The sequence below is a fragment of the Anabrus simplex genome, chromosome 10 (assembly GCF_040414725.1).
Source record: "Anabrus simplex isolate iqAnaSimp1 chromosome 10, ASM4041472v1, whole genome shotgun sequence".
Taxonomy (NCBI): Eukaryota; Metazoa; Arthropoda; class Insecta; order Orthoptera; family Tettigoniidae; genus Anabrus; species Anabrus simplex.
Window position 1 is genome coordinate 50,422,983 of NC_090274.1, and position 12,482 is coordinate 50,435,464.

The 12,482-nt window shown below is 39.2% G+C and overlaps 1 protein-coding gene across 4 annotated transcripts in view; it reads right to left on the bottom strand.

The window, feature by feature from the left end:
- LOC136881953 (gastrula zinc finger protein XlCGF7.1) overlaps positions 1–12,482 on the bottom strand; it is a 55,109-nt gene that overhangs the window by 21,972 nt on the left and 20,655 nt on the right. For 2 of the 4 annotated variants that reach the window (XM_068229417.1, XM_067154419.2), the window contains exon 3: positions 2,465–2,596. In XM_068229417.1, the coding sequence (XP_068085518.1) occupies positions 2,465–2,596 (132 nt within the window). Of the gene's footprint in view, positions 1–2,464; positions 2,597–10,309; positions 10,389–11,799; positions 11,817–12,482 lie in introns of those variants that run through there. The other 2 variants (XM_067154422.2, XM_067154421.2) reach the window with 2 other exon arrangements.

Sequence of the window (12,482 nt, forward strand, 5' to 3'; positions counted from 1 at the left end):
ATCTTCACAGCAAAGTGCAGGCAGGTTCCACCGCATACATTGCAGAAAGCAAGAATGACTCACCTTTACTGTATTCAGGTATGCTTCAACAAAGGAGGTATTCATTTTCAAAATTTCCTTCATTAATCAAATGGCTATGCGAAAGCCCATAACACCTCTGTCGGTAATAGCTTATTTAACTGCAAACAGCTATTTTACGAGCTATTTAGAAATGAACATAACAGAACACCTTCAAGATGAGAACTGATCATGATTTAGATTTGTCTACAAAAACGCGACTCACACGAACATTGAACAACGAAATAAAAACTGTCCTCTATCACACTCGAACCTCTGACTAATGAGCACCACATTCCTCCTCTAAATCAAGCACGTTAGGCTATCACCAGCTGTCATTTGGAAGTGTTATATCAACAGTACTTCTAGTCATTCAGACATTATAGTCTCTGTATATGAAGATTCTGTGATACAGAATGTTTACAATTCTTTATAATCATTCAATACTTTATCATTAATGCTGATTTCATTGACATGAATAAACAAATTATAGAGAGCCTAGTAAGACCAGACATCACTGTGAGTAGCCAAGGTCAGTGTTTTTAGGTTAGGCTATATTCTGTGTGTTGGACAAAACTGATTGAATAGGGTCAGCTGTATCCCTCTGTACATATATGTATAGTTTCTCTGTACATTCTGTGTGCCATATCAAGTAAATAAATAAATTGCTATAACTGATTTTGTGGGGCTATTTATAGTTGGGTGCAGCGCTTGTAAGGAGACCCTCCGATGAGGTTGGGAGGCATCTGCCATGTGTATGTAACTGCCTGTAATTGTCATGCAGGATAGTGTTATGTGCAGTGTTTAAGTTAAAGGGATGTTGGGGACAGCACAAACACCCATAAAGACATCTTTCCAGATAACTTTATAGTTTGTTTATGGTGAACATGCTATTCTTGTGTCATACAAATCTAAACCAAGTAAAGTGGCTTGGTTGCTGTCGAGGAGAGAATCCCCTAGCTGCTAGCATAACATCTGCAACTCTGTGGTTTGTAGAAGACAGCAATACGGTAACTGGCCCATACTCCGCCCCTTGCAACAGACTATAGTGCAATACACCTCTGATTAGAAGTGTACGAACATATGCTTATGCCACAGTACCTATGTGAGTCCTTTTGAACTAGCTCATGCTGTACACAGTCGCTCATCAACACCACTGTTGCTCTTCAGGTGAAAAAGCTCGTTTTCACCAAGTGGTGACTATTGACCATGACGATGAATGTGGTATAGACAAACAGGAATAATATTATTTTCAAATAATTTCACATAATATTACAACATTCTAAAGACTATTGTGATGCTGAAAAGAGAGAGTTTGCGGGACACAGTGTGTGTGGCGAAAATACTGGTTGGAGCTGAGCAATAAGATGGTCAGATTAGCAATAAGTCAAATAATAGATTCAGTGATTTACTGAGGCTCACATCAAGGAAACTCTAATAATAATAATAATAATAATAATAATAATAATAATAATAATAATAATAATAATAATAATAATGTACCCTACAGAGAGGCCTGGTGCGGGTCTTTCCATATGACACTTTATAGATGATCTGTGTGTATATGAGGATGGGGATGTAAAAACGAATTCTAATGATGAAGACAGCACAGACACCCAGTCCTCCAGCCAGAAGATTTAGCCAATTACAGTTACAATCCCAACCCGGACAGAAATCAAACCTGGGTACCTGTGGTCTGAAAGGCAGCATGCTAACCATTTACAAGTGGAGGCAGACAATAAGGAAACTGATTAACAACAAACGATCTCCACAGAATGATCTGCAAGTAGAAACTACTGTAACTACAGCAATCTTCTACAGACTTATATAGAGTGAACTCGGTAAACAAATCAGTCTTCGGTGAGTGAGTGCTGCATCGGTCATGAGCGAATGAAGGTAAGCATATCAGATGTAGGGCTTTTCAGGCGTTTGCTCTATTAACCAGTGTTTCGTCTTAGGTCTGACACTAGACTCATCAGAGTGGGATGTGTCAGACCCTACCCACTGACGCTGGGATGTATGCAGGTGAACTTATCAGAAGCCTATATAAGAGGCACAGTCTGATAACTGCATACGGGAGATAAATCTCCATAATGGAATTATTGCCCGCCTAGCAATTCCGAATGGAAAATTCTAAATTCCCATGGAGGGAATTAGATACATATATATATATATTTTAATCTAATATTTAATTCTAATTCCCTACATGGGAATTTAGAATTTTCCATTTGAAAGTAAGCAGACGGATGCCTGAATAGGCATGGCCTATGAACTGGAAGGGTTGTTCAATAGAGTTCAAGTTCATCTGCCCATCCACTCAACTTCAAGAAAGAACATAGGCAGCCTAAATGGCATAAAATCAAAACACCTGCATACCACAGTTGGGCAATAAATTGTTATTATTCACCTGGATTTCATATTCCTCTTTTACTGTGCTCACTCCAGCCTCATAGGAATTTTCATCAGCAAAGTCATGACAAGGTTCAAACTTTATTTCAGCTAACATATCATCAGCAGTTGGAAGCAGTGGATTCGGCACCTGAAAAAGTTTGGTAAGAATCAACATTATCTCCACATCAACTTTTACATTTTACATTTGTGTGTGTTACAGAGAAAACTGTCAACTTGTACTGGAATATATAAGGGGCAGTCAAATGAAAACCAAACATGCGCCATAACGCACATTCTGCATGAAAGGTGGCAATACTTGTTACGTACCGATACTGCCATCGCTGTGGTAGAAGAACCGCATAGTGACAACTCACAGGTACATTCGGGTTGTTCGGTCATGTCTTTGTTGGCGCAAGAACTGGTCTAGTGTCTTCGTCCAGCTGTAGAAAAGGAGGCAATCAATGGAAAGCAGAGAAGTGTGGTTCGTTTCCTGATGGTTCAGCACTCCGAAGACTCTACAGAAACTGCTAAGCACCATACAGTCAAAACACCCTGGAATGCTGTCGGATGGAGTCATCCTGTTGCATGGTAATTTTTGCTTCCATACTTCCAACCTGGAGGAGGATACAGTTCAGCAGTTTGGTTGGGAAACACTTCAACATCCTCTGTACAGCCCGGATCTACTACCTTGTGATTTTCACATTTTCATTCCTGGATGTCAGTTTCATTCAGATCAGGAACTGTAAGAGTGTATGTGGTTGTAGATCCACCCGCAACTTACCTCTTTCTACAAAACTCCTTCTGATTATCCCATCTCCCAGTGGAATAAATGCATTAATGCTTTTGGCAATTACTTCTGAATAAAATCACTCCCTGGTCACTTTGTAGCAAGTGTTCAGTTCCCATTTCACTGCCCCTTATACGTAAATCAGACTATATCATACAATATACAAGTTTTAGTAAAAGTCCCAATAACTGGAGATGCACTAACCAGGTAAATAAGCAGCTACCAAGGCAATGATTTAAAACCATTTAAATTTTAAGACTGCATTGTACTTGAAATTATATTTTGATATATGAAATTTAATTTTGAGTACAATGTGTTTGCAAAATTTTAATAATTTTGTGAATTGGCAAACATCGCGATTTGTAGGCATTCTAGAGTTTTGATGGCTAGAATGCCACACTTACTTGTTCTTTTGGGAAAGAGCTAAACAATATGATGTAGGCCACCACAGCTCAATGGTTAAGAGCATTCAAAGTTAAATGGAAATGTTGTTGGTAAGGATTGCACTGGGGTCTAAATGGCATTGAGCTGTCTAATTAACATCTCCACAATATATGGTAATATGTTGCAAAACTTTTTGAATCAGTACCCACTGTTATTAACCTGATCCTGTCATGATCCTATATTTTTCACCCACTATACACTAAATATGACAGATCAGGAGTGATAAATAAATACATAAGTAGTGATAAAAGACCGCTTCTGGCCCAGGGTCTAATGGGCAAGATGGCCGCTATACATGGGCTCTTATGGGACTAACCCACCGAGAGCTGGACCAGGAGGGAATGGGCAAGATGGCGGCTATATATAGGCTCTTATGGAGAAAGCTGGCCTAGGGTAGGATAGGCGGTATACATAGGACTTACGGAGATGGCCTAGGGGACTAATGCACAAGATGGCGGCCGTGTGCAACTTCCTAATGCTAGAGCTCCAGAGGCAAGACAGCCGCCTGGGGAGGTATGCTGGTGTTGAAAAGGTGTACGTGTTACGTAGTGTACTTCAAGCCAATCAGGACGCTAAAAGGTAGAAAACTGCCATTAACACCACTGCGAAGGTTGTAGCCCCGTCTGACCGAAGTGTAGCAAGTTCTCTACACCCTCTGTGAGGGCTCTAGCATCGACCGATCAAAGCCTGGAGAGGTATGCTGGTGTTGAAAAGGTGTACGTGTTACGTAGTGTACTTCAAGCCAATCAGGACGCTAAAAGGTAGAAAACTGCCATTAACACCACTGCGAGGGTTGTAGCCCCGTCTGACCGAAGTGTAGCAAGTTCTCTACACCCTCTGTGAGGGCTCTAGCATCGACCGATCAAAGCCTGAGGAGGTATGCTGGTGTTAAAAAGGTGTATGGGTTACATAGTGTACTTCAAGCCAATCAAGACGCAAGAAGGTAGAAACCGCTATTAGCACAGCAGCGGGTTTTTTAAGCCCGTCTTACAAAAGTGTAGCCAGTACTCTGCTCCCTCTGCGAGGGCTCTAACATCGACCGATCAAAGCTTGAGTATACCATGAATCTAAAACTCTAAGTATAAATGCTAAATGCTTTGTGGATGCCTCTCCTCCTTTATCCGGGCTTGAGACCGGCACTAGGGCTTACCCTAAGGCGGAGTTAACACCCTTAGAGAAAGAAGAAGTGAAGGAGTCTGCAACATTATAGCTACTCGGTCCACCATATGTTACAGAAAGTAAGGGTTTGAGGTTGGTTAGGTATTAGACATAGGATTTAGGGTGTTATGCTGCACTGTAGAGAGAGACGACTTTTTCTTTGCTAATATAGATAGGTTTGTTGAAGACTAGTTTCCGCTTCGCCATATGAATAGCCGCCAGGTTGGGTCCGAAGATCGTTCTGTCGATGAAGGTAGGTTTTGCTACGAGTTTTTCTACTACCTTGCTATCTGTTACAAGACGTATGTCTATCCGTTTGCGAATGTTTTCCATAGTTCTTCCGAACATTGCATTATTAAAAAGTTTATAGAGGTCCTTCTCGAAGTCGTTCTTAGCTTGTTTTCTGAGATCGTTATTAAATTCTACGTAACATTTCAGCCAGCGTGACTGTCGAAATTTCAGCGCTCGATGTACCTTCTTTAGTTGCAGTCCATGGTTCAAAGCTTGTTGGAGGGTCATGTAATGCACCACGTAATGTTCTCGTTTTCCAAGATGTGTTATTAATTTTTTCGTTACAGACGATTCAGTCGGTTTCATACTTTCTGGAAGGAACGGTAAATCATTATGAAGCGCATGTAGTTTAGGAGGATACTCAACGTCTACTTCTAAAAAGTAGCCGTACGGATCGTCTTCTTTCAGCGTATTTAGATTAATAGTGTCTGGGGAGACCCACTGAAATTCTCCGTAAGGAAGGGGATGGCACATAGCCCAACCATACTGATTGTTAGCATCTTCATATGTAATAAACCTGGATGGTTTCTCAGGATCGAAATCCGACATATACTTATTATTAGCCTCTCCATAGCGATGTGATACTTGACATATCCCACCTCGTATACCAGACTCTACCATAAGTAGCTGATCGTAATCTCTTAGTAACTCCAGTTTAATACCTGTATAGAGCATCATAGCGTCTCACGTAAGTCCGGGCGCAGTGAAGTAGTGGGCCGGATCGACTCTATGGGTTTCCATGGTAGTAGCACGAAACGTTTCGAAAACATCTGCTAAGAGAAGTACGTCAGACGTCAAGTAGAGATCGCTGTATTCTCCCAAAGTTTTTATGTTGAAATGATTCCACACGTTGTTTGCATGTTCATAATCTTCGTCACTGATTTCGTCTTGTTTTAATTTGCTGAAGAAGGCTTCTTTAGGAGGTAGAGATTTTTCACTTAATTTTTCCCAGGAGTCTAGGTAATCATACGGAAAGACGCCTTTTCGTGTCATTAAAACCGAATTTTCTCGTCCAAAGTATTTGATTGTTTCAGGACACAACGTTAGATTTTTTACTAGTGTATCCAAGCTGCTAGCCATGAACCGATACGTATCCACAAATCTATGCTTTATATTGCCAACATATTTAGTAAAGGAGATGTACTTCTCTTCAGAACTAGGAATAACTTCTACTCGCTCAGTAGTGCATCCCAGCTGCCTTACTATAAAGTGTCCATCATACCCACTAAGATTGTGTATAAACACTGGGATGTAACTAGCCTGCCTACACTTTAAATTGCAAGTGTTGTGAGAGCTTCCGCGGTACTCTCCAGTAATATGACAATGATCTCGCACTTTCCAGTTATCCTCGGTAAATTCTCTACAACATAGGTAACAGCTCGTAGACGCCTGGAACTCCTGTTCTTGTTCCTCTGTCAAGGCTTTAGGGGTGTTTCTGATGTATATTTGACTTATTTCAGTAGCTATAGACGTTAGATATTCTATAAACTTCTCGGCATCATTAGGTCCCCGATATACGTACGGCTCTTTAGGCAAGTTAGTTGCTACGTGTTCAACAGATGTAGCAGGCTTAACGTACACAGCAAAGCTCATAAGAGTATGACTTTGGTATGGCATTGTATAACTTACATTATCGCTAGGTGCGCATGTTTGAACCGGAGTCAGAATAGTCTCAAAGTCTGCGTAGATTACATACGACAGTTTCAACAAATTTTGAAAATTCTTAAATTCTAGAACAGAGTTGTTAACGGTAGGCATTTCTATTCTAGCAATTTGCTGCTGGAGACAGAATCTTCTATGCTCTTCTAGCTTTTCTTGTGCACTTGCTTTATACCGATTATCGAAGTGGGTGAAACAACGCTTACATATAACCACCTTATGCTTATACTTAGTAAGCTGACAGCTTACAAGCTTCTCGAAATCTTTTATAAACACATAGTGACCAACACCAGAATTATTGCTTAGTAGAAGAAGATCACGATGATCGGATAACTCCACATCAACTACCTTTAGAGGATAAATTTTATTACTTTTATCCAGTCCGAAAACGTTTATAGAAATATTATTATTTATTTCAAATTTAGGAATATCTTTGAGAGGTGTAGGAAATGCAACACTCGAAAAGTCGTATTTATCCTCCAAGCCTGCGTACTTGCTAACGCGTTGAGGATGCTTTTTAACGAATTTCGCTAGTACCGAATATAAGAAACACCTTTCGTCTCCATAGTTTTCAGTATTTATGCATGCCTTTTTAGCAGCGATATTTGCTGGTAGCGGTATATAGGTACTCCCACGCAGCGGGGTATACTTCTTAATTTTTACTCTTAGCCCATCAACAGCTAGCAAGGACCAGTTACTCCCTTTAAGCGTTGATTCTTCCATTTCCGACGTTAACTTTTGAAATTTCTCCTGAATAAATTTGTCAAGATCTGTTTCAAGAAATACGACGTCATTTTTAGTTTTGAAAGCGCGATCTATTGTGTCTCCGTGTATGTTAATGAACCGGCATCCAGCCATGAAATTAACTTTTAAGGACTTATGAACACGAAGTTCTTTTAGTATGGCCTTAACTACCAGATCTTTTGCCTCTTGGAGGTACACATATAAGTCTTCGTACGTATAACATCGAATAAAGTACGACCGTAGTCGACCTTCGAAAGAAGTTTCATATTCAGTAACGTTATTATTATCAGGAATCATCGACAGCAGGTGATGTTTAGTGGGTTCAGCTTTTACCTTCTTTGCAGGCGATGATATACCGACAGTTCATGACGTTTCCTGTGGTATTCCCGGAGAAAGGTTTTTCCACACTTCTTGCAAACATAGGTTGAAATAGTTTGCTCCATGATAGGCGTCATCTTCTCCTAACAGATTCTCCTTTAAATATAGATCACACCTGTGGAAGAGAGGGCAACAGAATGATCTATGCTCACATCAACTGTTTATTACAAACTAAATCTACTAGGCACTTACTTATATACTGCAATACAAATATGTGTAGAGTACAATAGTAGCCTATACTAGAATAAGGACGAGAGATCTTACCACGATGTGGACTGCTCGACAGTTAACAGTAAACTAACAGAAAGCATGCAACCTATCCGTCTTATATACAACATGAATCGCTAATCATTTAAAGATGTTAAACAATTTTAAAAGAATTGCCGACGTCATCATCTAACATGTATAAACATGTTTTTACAATCTGCTTTACGTCGCACCGACACAGATAGGTCTTTTTATTTTTATTTTTTGCTAGGGGCTTTACGTCGCACCGACACAGATAGGTCTTATGGCGACGATGGGATAGGAAAGGCCTAGGAGTTGGAAGGAAGCTGCCATGACCCTAAGGTACAGCCCCCAGCATTTGCCTGGTGTGAAAATGGGAAACCACGGAAAACCATCTTCAGGGCTGCCGGTAGTGAAGTTCGAACCCCTATCTCGAAATTCCAAGATCACAGCAGCGCGGCCCTACCCGCACGGTTTTTAAAGTTAAAGCTAGCTTAGTAGGTTTCTTTATGACTATGCAATGCGCGCTGCTATGTACGTTGGTGTGAATGGTTGTAATATATACACAAGGTTAGTATATAGCCATAAGGGCATCAGTGTACGTATCACTTGATATACATACTTCGCACGGCTATGGAGATAGACCATGATTTTACTCGGTGGCGTAGCCGTTTGCGTTCATTTATGCACCACAACTGTGTTGGGGAGTGCAGCAAACCCTCGAGTTCATCGGTTTAAATTTTAGCACTAACAGCACCCATCCTTAATGTGGTTTCCTCTCCCAGTTTTCTACATTTCTTTTAGGCAAATTACGGGGCTGGTTCCCGAGTTTTAAGCCGCAATATGCCTACCTCAGTCCCCTGCTGTAATTAACACACAACTACATTTATCATAGAAACACAGGTTATCAAACAAATTCTACATACGAGTACATACAAGCATACGAGGCTGATGACCACGATATATCAAACCCATACATAGAGCAACAACAACTACCACTACTTTAGTTTATGTGATTTTGCAGATCTAGCCCTCTCAACTTCCTATTATCATACGCAATCCTAATAAGTAGAACGGTTCTGTGAGTAGCGAGCCTCTTACAGATACAGGCGGCTTCGAGCACTCTCTGATACTTCTGATACCCTTATAAGTGTAAGCTTTTAAGAGCTCTGAACGGTAGATTGTAGCGAAAAGATACGACTACGATGGGATAGGAGAGAGGAATTCTCCCTTGTTTTAAAAAACTTGTTAAGAAATTTAATTCTAGTCTGAGGGTTGGAACGAGGTACACTCAGCCCAGCCTCGTGAGGCAAAGATGAGAATAGGTGGGTTGATCCCTCCCGACCTCAGATTATCCTAGAAGTAGTTTTCTGTAGTTTTTCCACTTCTACTTCGAGTAAACGTTTTCCCAATCCTAGCCTCCTTTACAAATAAAGACTCCCATTCTACAGTCGTAATGAATCAACAATAGCGACATTAAAGAACTATTGTTATTAAATATTTTTAATTACCCATCATGCACTGCTTTTTGAATAGCTTGATCACGCGGCCTTTTTTAAATTTTCTACATATTATTCCTCATACACTGTGTTTAGGTAAGAAATTACACATATTCATGTAACAAATCATAAAACAACAAACTTTCTCACTTTTACAAGAATATTAAGCTCCAGAGGGTAGCGTTTCAGAATAGTTTTAAACTATTCGTAAAATTATATCGTAACAGTAACATTTTGAAAGTATATGTTTGTAAGCCAATCAGGACGTTAAAAGGTAGAAAAACTGCCATTAACACCACTGCGAGGGTTGTAGCCCCGTCTGACCGAAGTGTAGCAAGTTTCTCTACGCCCCTCTGTGAGGGTTCTAACATCGACCGATCAAAGCTCACATACTTTACACAAAATGTACGTGGAAGACAAGCTCAACTAAAATTAACTACAATGCTGTACGTAAACTCTCATCGTTGACATACCAACGAGGTTTGCAAGCTCGGATGACAAGTATGTCTCAGAGGTCTACTCTCCCTTCGTAAAGGGCACCGCGCAATATAGTTATGTTTAGAGGAGCAAGCATATAACTTCTTATGTATAACTTTTCCAAATGGTATGATTTCAGAAAAAATCTCTTTCTAAGCTCACTAGTTCAAATAATTAATAACATATTTATACATACCTGCAAATGTGAGAGTGGATACTGCTGTAGTCAATGGAGCATCTACGTAGAGAATGTACTCACACAGCTACTAAATTACCTGTAGAAAGGAAAACAATACTATTTGAAAAATTAATCTGGTACATAACTCAATATATCAGGTAAAAGTGTTAATAATAATAATAATAATAATAATAATAATAATAATAATAATAATAATAATAATAATAATAATAATAATAATAATAACAACAATAATAATAATAATAATAATAATAATAATAATAATAATAATAATAATAATAATAATAATAATAATAATAACAATAACCAAAATCCTAAAATAATGGTTGGAGGGCGGATTAGTCTATATCATCTGTTAAAGGATTATTTAAGCGATTTTTAAGCTAAACATTAATTTTATAGCACCAACCGTTTAGGAGATATTACATTTTTAACTTAAGGGTTGTTTTCACCCCTAGCTTTCTCTAGACTCTAAAAGTCATCTAGAATATACTCCAGTACCAAATTTTAACATTTTAAGCTCTTTTCGCCCAAAAACCTAAAATAATTGTTGGAGGGTGGATTAGCCTATATCATCCGTTAAAAGATTATTTTTAGTGATTTTTAAGCTAAACATTAATTTTCTAGAACCAGTGGTTTGGGAGATATCGAATTTTCAAGTTAAGGGTTGTTTTCATCCCCCGACTTGCTTTTGAATCTATAAGTCGTCTCGAGTATACTGCGACACAAAATATTAACATTTTAAGCTATTTTTGCCCAAAAAATGGTTAGGGGGTGGGTTGGTGTATATCATCTGTTAAAGGATTACTTTTGATGATTTTTAAGCTAAACATTTATAATTTTCTACGACCAGCTGTTTAGGAGATATTAAATTTTCAATTAAGGGTTGTTTTCCCCCAAAGAGGCTTTTAACTATAACAGTTGTTTAAAGTATTTTCAGGTACATATTTTTAACATTGTAGGCTATTTTGCCTAAAAATCTAAAATAACAGTTAGAGGGTGAGTTAGTGACGCTGATACCATTGACGTTTATGAGAAAATGGTTAACCTGTTTCAATAGAATAATAATAATAATATTATTATAGGCTTTACGTTCTACTAACTACTTTTACGGTTATCGGAGACGCCGAGGTGCTGAAATTTTGTCCTGCAAGAGTCCTTTTACGTGCCAGTAAATCTACCGGCACGAGGCTGACGTATTTGAGAACCTTTAAATACCACGGGGACTGATCCAGGATCAAACCTGGGGGTCTCAGAGGGCCAGCGCCTCAACCGTCTGAGCCACTCAGCTCGACTTCAATAGAATAGCTATTGTGCAGGTCGCTATTTCGGTACTTATACACTCCTCAGCTGAATTCAGAATACGTTACTGATTCAAGCGATCTTACAAAAAAAAAAAAAAAAAAGAAAAAAGGGAACTACAGTATATATCGAACTTCGTACAGAAAGCATGCAAGAGATATCTGGAATAGAGCGTTAGTACTTACGCGCTGCTGCTTCTTCCCCAATGTTATTCAGGACACGGTCACTGGGAAACTGATTATTATTTGCAATACACCGCTCTGATATAGACATCACCGCGAACAAGCTTTGACCTTCACGGTGACGTCACTACCAACAAGCTTTGACCTGCATAACAGCACATGTCACCGCCAGCAAACTGAGATTTGAAGTGTTAGAGACGAATGCTGGGATGGTTCCTAACTTAAGACCACGGTCACCTCTCACCCAATCTTAACCCCCTTACTACAAATACACGCACTACTAGAGACTGCAATGACACAGGTTATCAGAGAAATTCTACATACATACAAGTACACGAGGCTGATGTCCGCGACATATTCAAACTTATACATAAAGCAACAACAACGACTTTATAAAACTACTGTTATTGAGAGAGCGTGAAGTGAACAATTAATAATAATAATAACAATAACAACTCATGTCTAATTCAGTTACTCTATACTTCTTAAGACACACCGCCAAGCCAAGATTGGATGAGTAAAGGAATGAAATGAAATGGAATGAATACTTACAGAAGGCTGATTTCAGATGTCACGTCCACAGGATGTCGTTTCTTCTCAAGGTCAGCACGTTATTAGTACGAAATTAAGCCGCCTCGCGATTACCCCTGCTTATAAACGGCATTGAGCGCTGGAATGTTAAAGGT